We start from the raw sequence: 11087 nt of genomic DNA on the forward strand, positions 1-11087 counted from the left end.
CAACAATGAAGATTTTGAAACTGAAGATGACTCAGTTTGTAAGGGATTTGATCAGCATGAGCTGAATGATTTGGCATGAGATTTGGGACTATTCAAAAAGGTTTCAGAACTCCTAGCATCATGACTGCATGAGAAAAACTTGCTTAAAAAAGGAGCGAAGGCATCCTACTTTCGATTAAGAGAACGTGCATTTCTGCAGTACTTTTGAAGTGACAGTGGCTTTGTGTATTGCCATAACATACAAGGTTTAATGGAGGAATTGGGAATTCCAATCTATAATGCAACTGAATGGTGACCGTTCATCAATAGCTCAAAGTGGAGCTTGAAGTGTGTCCTCCTCCACAATGGCAATTTATTTGGTGCAGTCCTAATTGGCCATTCAGTTTGTTTTTGTGAAGTATATGAAGATATAAAGAGAGTCGTTGATTTGTTGCAATATCACAAGCACAATGGGATCATCTGTTTTGATCTTAAAATGGTCTGCTTCCTTCTTGGTCAGCAATGCGGATACACCAACTATCCCTGTTTTCTGTGTATTTGGGACAGCAGAGCTCGTGAGAAGCATTGGGTGGAGTCGAATTGGCCTCCAACATCTGACCTCAAACCTGGAGATCAAAACATTCTATATGAGCCACTCGTTGACAGAAAGAACATTATATTCCAACCTCTGCACATAAAACTGGGTCTCATGAAGCAATTTGTTAAAGCTTTGCCAACTGAAGGAGACTGTTTTAAGTATCTCATTTTGGCATTTCCTAGTCTGCCATTTGAAAAGATAAAAATACCTTAATATCTATGTTTGGTAGCAGAACTTTACTACTTGTACACAATTTGACTTACAGTAACAATATATAGCCTTTATATGAATCAGATAACTCTTAATAAACAGTATATTCAGGTAATTTTTTTCTTTATTTTCCTTTGTATGTACATTTTGTATGATTTTTGGGACAAAGGGAGGGTATCCTGTACCTTAAAAAAGTTCATGTGATAGAGAAAAACTGGGGTCATTTTTAGAATCAGATGCCAAAAGTTAGTCAAAAACAAGTGTCAGATCTAACCCAATGAAAATTGTGTTCCCCAGTGTAAATAAATGAATCGCTCTAATCACTCCCCCAAAAATCTATCACTTAATTTCCACAAAATTTTGAATTTCCCAACATTCTTTCTGTTACTGATGTTTGACTTCATCTCATTGTTGTCAGAGAAGATACTTGGGATGATAGCTATCTTTCAAAATTTAATGAGACTTAATTTATTTCAATATATGCCTAATATTTCATCTATTCTGTAAAATGTCCTTGTGTACAGAATGTGTATTCTGTTGTTGTTAGGTAGAGTGTTTTGTGTATGTCTATTATTGGTACATAAATTTATAATTGTTATATCTTCTTGTATTGAACCTTTTACTGATATAACATATTTTGTCTCTTGTAATATTATTTAAAAATTTAAAGTCAATTTTGTCTGATTTAGTATAGCCACTCCTACTATCTTCTGGTAACTGTTCGCATGGAATATCCTTTTTCATTCTTTTACTTTCAGATCTGTTTGTGTCTTGGATTTAAAGAGAGTCTTTTATAGACAGCATAGTTAAATCATGTTTTTTATTCATTTTACCAATCTTTGTCTTTTGATTGGAGAGTCTGACCATTTATATTTAAATTAATTACTGATAAGGAGGTACTTATGTACATCATTGTGCTATTTGTTTTTATTTGCTTTATAACTTTTTTGCCCTTCATTTCCTGTAGGTACTGTTTTCTTTTGTATTTAATTTTTTTGTAGCGAAACATTTAAATTCCTTTCTCATTTACTCATGTGTATATCCTTTAGTTGTTCTTTGTGGTTACCATGGAGATCACATTTAACATCCTAAAGTTATAACACTATAATTTGAATTTATAACAGCTTAACTTCAATAAAATACAAAATTTCTCCTTTAACAGCTATTCTCACCTCTTTCAGTTGTTGATAGTACAAAATTATTGTCAGAACATGGTGGCAGCTGGACTGCCACCTGGACTTTTGATGTATGCAAATAAACTGTATGCAAATTAACCTGGACCTAGCCCCTCTCATAGGAAATAAAAATGAACTTTTCTCATTCTCAGAAGAAATGTTGATGGACCTAGCATGACATATTGACTGGCCTGATGGGGGAAAAGCAGGGAGATGTAAATAACCTGCTGAATGTGTTGATAGGTAAACTCACTCTAACCGAAATGTGTGCTTGGCAAAGTGTGGAGACGGCACCTGCAGACACACAGGCAGGTGATTCCTATGGGCTTGCCTAGGTGACTGGGAGTCTCCACCTCCTCTTTCCTTTTTTTCTCTTCCTTTCTCATTCCTTTCCCCCCTGCTTTATGGGCCCTTGAGTTGGTCCAGGAGTTTTCTCTTATCTTTAACCTCTTTCCCTCTCTTCCTTCAATAAACCTGGTGTGAAATCCTAGACTGTTCTCTGAGTGATTTCTCAGAGCAAGGCTACCTGACAATTATATCTTTATATATTCTGTGAAATGACTTCTTTTTACTACAAAAGGAAACTAACTGTTGACACAGGCAATGAGCTTCAATCTCTAGAAAATTATGCTAAGTGAAAAAAAGCCAGTCTCAAAATGTCACATACTGTATGAATCCATTTATGTAACATTCTTGAAATGGCAAAAGTATAGAAATGGAAAATGCAGATTAGTAATGTTAGTGTAGGTAGCTAGAAATTAATAAAGGGAGAAAAGGGAATCAGATGTTAAGAAGCCTAATCTACTAGGAAGCTACAGCTTCACACATTCCTCAGAGGACTGCAGCATTGCCCCCCCCCCCCCCCCATGTAGACATAAAGGACCAGCTTTCCAATCTCCCTGGGGAATTGCTACCCTGTACTGGATTACTGAGGAGGGGAAATTCGTTTGTTGGGCACACGCCCAGCAGAAGCCAAGATGATGCAGGGGTAGGTGCTTCTACTATTAGACATGTGCAGTAGGAGCCAAGATGGCAACCATAAAGGCCTGGGAAAAGAATTGGATTGGATAAGGGACACAGAACTCCAGAAGATCTAGGAAATGGATTGGTTAGGGGGAGGACCCAATGCCAGCGTGAGAAAGCTTGGGAAGTTGATTGGTTATTTTGAAAAAGCACCTGGTCCTTCCCAAGCCCAAAATAATATAACCAGCCTAACAAAGGAGCTCTCTCTCTCTCTCTCTCTCTCTCTCTCTCTCCCTCCCTCCCAGTAACATGCGCTTGCCCTGGGCTTGTGCGTTCTCTCTCCATAGCAGCCATATGGCCCTAGCAGCTGCCTGGTGTCCAGCAGACACACAGACCCCAACCGCAGGCTCCAAGTGCAAGCCTGGGCACAGCAGCACAGCAACAGCCAAAGTGCAGCTGGGACAGACTAAGCTAGCCAGACAGGACAAAGGCTGAACTGGACTGAGCTTTAATATGGACTAAACCAAGGGCAGAGAATCTCTGGTCCTTGGCCTTTGTTCTGGGCCTGCTGAAGACAAGGCTGGACTTCTTTCACAGCGGGAGGGACAGAAATGGAACACTGGGAGCCCAGGGGCAGTCTTTTGATTTTGCTCCTACAAAAAAACAAAAAAACTAACTATTAAATCCTATCCTCCCATACGTGGGTCCCTGGAATGCTTTCCTGGCAACTCTGTGCAAGAGCCCCATTTCTACCAGCAAGAGTAGTAGTTGTTGTCTGAATATAGAGGTAGCCAGGATGCAAACTTAGTCAGAACAACAGGATATGTTTATTAACCTGGTGGTGGTGGGGCGACAAAAGGATATGTTAATCAACTGGTCAGAATGGCAACAAGAAGATGCAAGTGATCTACTGAATATGCTGATGTGACAAATTCAGCCTCACTGAAAAGTGCGGTTAACCGGCAAGTTTAAAAAGTGCGCCTGCAGAAGTCCTGGTGGGACTCCCATGTGCCCAGAAGGACTGAGAGTCTCCATTCTCATTCCCTTGTTCCCCCATTCCACTGCTCTTACAGGCCCTTGAGTCCATCTGGGAGTTGCCTCTCCCCTGCACCCCTTACCCTATTTTCCCTCAATAAACCCACTGCCTGCTTCCATAGTGGTCTCTGGGAGACTTCTTAGAGCAAGGCTGCTCTGAATTGTCTGGGGTTAAGGAGGGTTGAGGAAGTAGGGAAGTGGTGTGGCTATAATAGGACAACATGATGGATCCTTGTGATGATGTTCTATTACTTGACTGGATCAGTGTCAATATCCTGGTTGTGATATGGAGCAAGATGTTCCCATGGGGGGAAATGGGGTAATGGTACACTGGATCTCTTTGCATTATTTTTTACAACTGCATGTGAATCTATATCTCATTATAAAAAAGTTAATTTAAAATACCTGAAACTAATATCATAATGTTATCATTTATTGATTCTACAATCATTTGTTAATTCTGAATACTAATTCCATCATCAGTAATAATCTGTAGTTATAGCAGCACTATGAAAAACCAACCAGCAGTTCCTAGAAGAAAGTAAATGACCAGAAAAAAAAAGTTCACCATCTGAGGAAATAAAAATGAAAAGGATAGTAAAATGCAATTTTTTCATCCAATGATTTTGCAAAGATTAAAAAAGGCTGAGAACATGCAATAAGGGTGTGGGAAAGTAAGCATTCCAACGCATTGCTGGTGGGACCATAAATTGTTAGTTTTGTGATCTCATCAACAAAATAATGCCCAGCTGCAATGCTTTTAAGTAAATAAACAATAATTTTGAAGATTTATTTATTTGTTGATTTTAGAGAGATAAGAAGGGTAAGATTTATATATATATATATATGGAGAGAGAGAGAGAGAGAGAGAGAGAGAGAATCACTTTTGTTGTTCCACTTATTCATTCATTAGTTGATTCTTCTATTTGCCCTCACTGGGAATCGAACCTGCAATCTTGGCTACCAGGATGGCACTCTAACCAACTTAGCTACCAGGTCAGGGCAATAAGTGAACAATAATTTTTATTGTAGAATTATTTGTAGGAGCAAATAATTAGAGTAAAAAATCTTAACCACTTTCATCACAGGAATGCTTAAAACAATAAGGTACAATCATATTATGAAATATTGCTATTTTTAAGAAAAATGAGATAAAAGACTTCCCAATGAAAGGGAAATGTGAACACATTCCCACTGAACCTCCCTCCCTGGAGTCAAATGAAACAAAAACAACCTCAAATATAGGGAAAAAACCCTCCAATTTCTATGAAACTTTGAGGGAACACAGAATAAATTGCTAGCTCCTTAGAGCTTCCAAAATACACTGAAATTTGGGTAAAATTCAGGAAGGACAAGAAGGGCAGGGCCCAGACCTCTGCCGATCTCACACTTACTGCAGCTCTCCAACACTGGGCGGTTCTTCCCAAGAATCCCAATAAACAGCCCTTAACCTGCCAGCCACTGGGGCACCGAGCTCGGTCCGGCGATGAGCCTTCAAGGCTGGAATCCGGCAGCAAAGCCCGCGTGTAAGATATGAGTGGTAATGATGATGGGATGCCTGGGACCACAGAGACCAGGTTTAAGAGTGATATAGGGGTTGGGGGTGCAAAGAAGTGTTAAAGGGAGACCCTGGTTTTTCTTTTCTATTTTGAAACAATTCTGAAGATAAATCTGAGCATCCCTTGTGTCATTTTTTTAAAAGTCGAAGTTTTAAAAACAGAAGCGAATTATAATGGCAGACAGATACTATCTATGCTAGGAAAATCTGGGATCCTGGGTTCGAATGCTGTATCATTCAGACAAACTCCGTTAGTTTCACCATGTGTAAAAAGTTGATAATCAACAGTGCCGGGCCGTGGCGAGGGTCCCCGGAGAGTTTTCCCTTTTAGGCTCCAATTCGGTTCCCGGTAGAAGCCGTGCCCAATCAGGTGCTGCCGCGCCACTGCGGCGAGGCATTTCGGGACTTATATTCTCACCCGCAGAACTCGCTGTCCCGATAGGCCCCGCGGCGGCGGCAGGGCTACGTGGCACGGCTGGCTGCGGCTGCGCGGAAGGTGGGGCAAGATGGCTGCGGAGCAGGGCGCGGGGGTCTCCGGGCTCTGGCATGGAGCGGGGCTGGGCCGGGTGGTTCGGGCCCTCCTACTGCTGCTGTGGCTTGTGGCCCGCGGAGGCGCACTCTACTTCCATATCGGGGAGACGGAGAAGAAGTGCTTTATTGAGGAGATTCCGGATGAGACCATGGTTATAGGTGCGGGGGTGGGGAGGGGGGAAAGAGTTGGGAGCCAGACTTTGGTATCGGTGCTCGGGGTGGGGGAGAGCCAGAGGCGCTCTAGAGTCTGGAGCAGCTGGCCTCGCTGTGCTCTGGCTGCCATGACCCTGGGGCCACCTCGCGCTTCTCTGACCTGGTCTCGTCCGGCTTTCCTCCAGGAAACTACCGGACGCAGCTGTATGACAAGCAGCGGGAGGAATACCAGCCGGCCACCCCCGGGCTGGGCATGTTCGTGGAGGTGAAGGACCCGGAAGACAAGGTTAGCTGGCCCCTTCGCCCCGCTGAGCCCTGCGCTCTGCACTTCAGCGCCGGACCAAGCAGGCGCTGGGTACTTCCCCTTTTAGTTTCCACAGCATCTAAATTGGTAAAACACGGTGGTGTGGGAAGATGCTGGATTTTCACTCCAGGCTACCCTCTCCACTTCTTACGGAGTGCTGCGTGACTCCGCCAAGCCAGTTAGTTTTAGTTACCTTCTTCCTCTGAGACATTTCCTGGTCTGTGTAATGGAAATTCATCTCTTTCTAGGTGGGACAGGAGGATTAATTGTGGAGCTGGAAAGCAAAAATTTTGCCAACTCTAAAGCTGTGACATCTACCCTGTAGGATTTCATAGAACAATGTACGTTCCAAAAAGAATTGAACAGCTTAAAATTCTTTTTTAAAATCCTCACTTGAGGACATGTTTCCATTGAAGGGAGAGAGAAACATTGATGTAAGAGAGAAAATGGATCGGTTGCCTCCCATACACCCTGACTGGGATGGAACCTACAACTGAGGTGTGTGCCCTGACTGGGAATCACACCTTCAATCACAGGATAAGGCTCCAACCAGCTGAGCCACGTGGCCAGCAGGGCAGCAGCTTTACATTTTGACAAGTAAAGATGAAAACAAACAAACAAACAAAAAAACCAAACCCTTTAGCTGTGACCTTTCACTTAAAAGAAGACTTACACCAAGATAATGGAAAGCGCATAAGCTATGAATAAAGGAAAACTTCCCAAGAAAGGTCACATGCTAACCTAATGTCTGATTTTTCACCTCTGTTCCAAGTAGTTCTCAGACAAGCTTTTGGTAATTGCTGCTGTTCAGCTTTGGCCCATTTAGTGTTGTGGGATGTTAAAGGCTGTCAACTTTTGAGGCACTTAGAGCCTTAAGCACCATCTAGCTCCATGCGGTGACACTCACTGAAGCCCTTTGTCCCCAGGTCATTCTGGCCCGGCAATATGGCTCTGAAGGCAGGTTCATGTTCACATCCCATACGCCTGGCGAGCATCAGATCTGTCTTCACTCTAACTCCACCAAGTTCTCCCTCTTTGCTGGTGGTATGTTGGTAAGTGGACTCACGCGGGGCTGGTAGCTTTTAGTCTTTAGCTCCTGGTCAGGACTGGGGTAGTGATACTGTGGGTGTGAAATGAACATGTTGAATTTTGTGTCTCCTTATAAGACTGGGTTTCCAGTGAACACCCAGGGCATAGTTGTGTTGTGGAGCTCTCTGTATATGTTGGTCAGAGCATCAGTCAAGGCTTACTCTTTTTCTCTTTTTTTTAAAGATCCTATTTATTTGAGAGAGGGGAAGGGAGAGAGAAAGGGACAGAAACATTGTTGCAAGAGAGAAATATCTATTCGCTCCCTCTCCTAGTGGCATTGAACCTGCAACCCAGGCATGTGCCCTGACCAGGAATCGAACAGGCAGTCTTGCTTTGTGGGATGACACCCAGCCACTGAGCCACACTGGTCAGGTTGCCAAGGCTTATTCTTTCCTGTGTGCCTAGAGCCCCATAGAGCTGGACACGGAGGAGGCCTCATCAGTGTTGTTGGCTAAATGAACTAATTAAGGAAGGTGAGGGGACCAGCTGTCAGTCCCTGACAGGAAGAGCTGCCTGGCTGTCTTTATCTTCCTTGTCTGTTCGCAGAGAGTTCATCTGGACATTCAGGTGGGTGAACACGCCAATGACTATGCAGAAATTGCTGCCAAAGACAAGTTGAGTGAGTTGCAGCTACGAGTGCGACAGCTGGTGGAACAAGTGGAGCAGATCCAGAAAGAGCAGAACTACCAGCGGGTGAGTGCTTAGGCTGGGATCAGTGGGCTTCTCATAAGCCGCCCACTGGCTCAGGCAGGAGTTACACGTCAGATTCATTATGAAACCCAAGAGATTCCTGATTTGTGCTATTTGCAAGTCTAAAAGGTGGGGTAGCTATTACTAACTCTACTTTGTATTTGAGGAGACAGTCTCTTAAGAAGCTATTATTGCCCTAAGTCACACAGTTATACAAAGTGACAGGAATTGATGCTAACACCTTGGGTGCTACTTCCATGGCTCTAGATGCTTCTAGGACCACGGGTTCCAAACTCATCTGTGTCCAGAAGTCAGTTCCTTGAATGGATCTATGACCATAAGGATTAGTAGGACAATGACCTTCCTAAACAGGAACAGCTACTGTTGTCTGAGGGCAGCCTTGCAGAAATGCTAGCTAGCCCTAAGTTTTAAGAGGAGCTAGAGGGTGAGGATTTTTATGTGAAAATTTCCTGGGTTTTAAGTCTTGGCATAATACCCCGTGAGTCAAACACAACACATATTTGGGCCCGATCCAGCCCTTGGGCCAACAGTTTGCAACCTGGGCCCACAGTCTTCAAGGAGCAGTTTGGGGGACTTGGGCAGAGCGCTCAGAGCAAGTCAGCTCCTGAATGCTTCAGATCAGCTCTGTCTGATGATGGTATCGCAACTACTTCAGCTTTCTTCAGAGAACCAGGGTAGGACCAGGTAAGGGCTGTACCCTGACAGATGAGCAAACAGACTTAAGTTGCCTGAGGTCATCTTACTAGTAAGGGTGAAGACAGTCTGCATATGGGAGTGGCTCTTTGCAGGCACTTGACTGAAACCTATGCAAAACTGGTTGGCCCTGGGGCATCTTCCAGGGAGGAAACCCAGCAGTTCTAATGGCCCCAAGTGGGGCCCAGCCAACTAAGGCTCTTCCATTTTTCCCTCCCACAGTGGCGAGAGGAGCGCTTCCGGCAGACCAGCGAGAGCACCAACCAGAGGGTGCTGTGGTGGTCCATTTTGCAGACCCTCATCCTTGTAGCCATTGGAGTCTGGCAGATGCGACATCTCAAGAGCTTCTTTGAAGCCAAGAAGCTGGTGTAGCCATCCTTCTTCCCAGGCTGGGGGAGAAGGGGCCTCCTGGAACTGACTTCTCTCTGGCAGGAGGACTGGTTCCCAGCTATGGATGTTCTGGAGAGAAGAGGGGCCACAGGCACCCCACGCATAAGCTGAGGGGAGCAGCTTGGCTGGCTAATACTGAGCAGGTTGTGGTGCAAATGCCTGCCCCTCTCCCTGGGCTTTTGGCCTTTTGCAGGAATCTCCTAGGGGCTGTTGAAGCCACTGGAAGCCCCGCTGGCACCTCAGAATCAGTGTTACTGATCAGGGATGTGAGGCTGCTCTCTGGGGTGGCTGCAGGGAGGGGAGTGGGTGGTGGGCAAGCCAGTTTTCTTTTTGTCTTCCTTTGCTAACTGGGGATTTTGAGCAGGTTGGGGTGTAGCTGTGGTTTTCTGCTACCCTGAGAGCCTCCTTGGGTCTAAACCCAGCCTGCTGATCTGGGGTGTGTGTGTCAGTTGAGGGTGGGATGGAGGGAGTTCAATGTGGGAAAGTGGTCCCGAGATTGACCCCAGGTTCTTCACCTGGTTGTCCTTTTTGAGGCTTGAGGAACTGGGCTCAGGGCAAGCAGAGGTCTTGGTGCTGGCTAGGGGTGGGGCCTGCAGAGTCTTAGTTACTGATTTCATTTTCAATAAGCCTAGGTTTGTTACATTGGTTTCCCAATTAAAAAAAAAAAAATTCTTGTTCAGTGTAAAGTTACTGTACCATCAGAAGGCATAATACTTTGGGGTGCTTGAGCAATGTCAGTTCTTCCAAAGGGCAAAGCACTTAACATTCCAAGATGAACACTCACCTGTGAATTTCATTCTTTTCATCTCCATGCCTTTCTGCAGCAGGAGGAAGTGGTTTTGCCCAAGACCATCCAACACATACATTGGGTTGGTGCTTAGATCCACACCATTTCCTCTGTGCCAGCTCCCTCGTGAAGTGCCCTCCCTGCCTTTCCAGAGTGGGTAGGCACAGAATAGAATTGTCATGGTGCTGCAAGAAGTGCCTAGTTAGAATAGAGTACTTTAAACAGGAATGCTACAGGTGTGTGAAGGAAAGAAATCCCTAGGCTGGGAGGGATAGAAATATTGGTGGGCTTCACCAGTAGCATGGAATTTTAGCAAGGATCTTGAAGGAGAAGAAGGGTTTTGATGGAAGGAGGCAGGGCAGGGGTGGTTGGGGAAGTGGAGACAAATAGCTGGTATGGAAACTGATGGGTGTTGTTTCAGCTGGAGTTGGGGGTGGGGGTTTTGAGAAGGCTGGGAAGAAAGGTTTAGAATTCGAAGAGCCCCAGGTAAGAGATTTGTGGGCATTACCCACTGTTCAACAAAGCTTTGTGTGAAGAATTCCCTGAAGATAAATTTGAGCAAGGTTGGTCAGCAATGTTTGAGAAAGAGGTTGGGGAGACAATTTGGGGTACTACTTGAGTTGCTGGGAGGATGTAATCTGAGCTAATATTACCATCTATACCTCTACATTTAGAAAAAATAAATTTTAGAATTATAAAAACTTGTGAAAATAGTTTCCCCTATTAATAATGTCATGTATTAGTATGGTACATTTGTTAGAAATGAATGAATCTAGCATTACATTATTTTCAAAGTCCAGTATTTGTGACTTAATGTCCTTTTTCTGTTGCAGGATTCCATCTATGAAATAAAGTGCCCTTTTCATCCCATCATATCAAGGGTACTTATAATTAACATGATTGTTGATGTC

The 11087-nt window shown here is 44.2% G+C and overlaps 1 protein-coding gene across 1 annotated transcript; it reads left to right on the forward strand.

Moving 5' to 3' along the window:
• The first annotated feature begins 6020 nt into the window (after positions 1–6020).
• TMED9 (transmembrane p24 trafficking protein 9) lies at positions 6021–11049 on the forward strand. Its single transcript, XM_090287992.1, has 5 exons — positions 6021–6208; positions 6388–6488; positions 7433–7558; positions 8142–8288; positions 9222–11049. The coding sequence occupies exons 1-5, from the start codon at positions 6025–6027 to the stop codon at positions 9369–9371; spliced, it is 708 nt and encodes a 235-aa protein (XP_090144118.1). The 5' UTR covers positions 6021–6024; the 3' UTR covers positions 9372–11049.
• The last annotated feature ends 38 nt before the right edge of the window (positions 11050–11087 follow it).

Source organism: Furipterus horrens, unplaced genomic scaffold (assembly GCF_987537825.1).
Source record: "Furipterus horrens unplaced genomic scaffold, mFurHor1.1.pri manual_scaffold_10, whole genome shotgun sequence".
In the NCBI taxonomy this organism is placed as follows: domain Eukaryota; kingdom Metazoa; phylum Chordata; class Mammalia; order Chiroptera; family Furipteridae; genus Furipterus; species Furipterus horrens.

Bases quoted from the DNA above. Each gene is read 5' to 3' on its own strand.
- TMED9 (XM_090287992.1), top strand. From the start codon at position 6,025: ATGGCTGCGGAGCAGGGCGCGGGGGTCTCCGGGCTCTGGCATGGAGCG. The intron at 6,209-6,387 runs GTGCGGGGGTGG...GCTTTCCTCCAG, and splicing joins GGATGAGACCATGGTTATAG to GAAACTACCGGACGCAGCTG. The intron at 8,289-9,221 runs GTGAGTGCTTAG...TCCCTCCCACAG, and splicing joins AAGAGCAGAACTACCAGCGG to TGGCGAGAGGAGCGCTTCCG.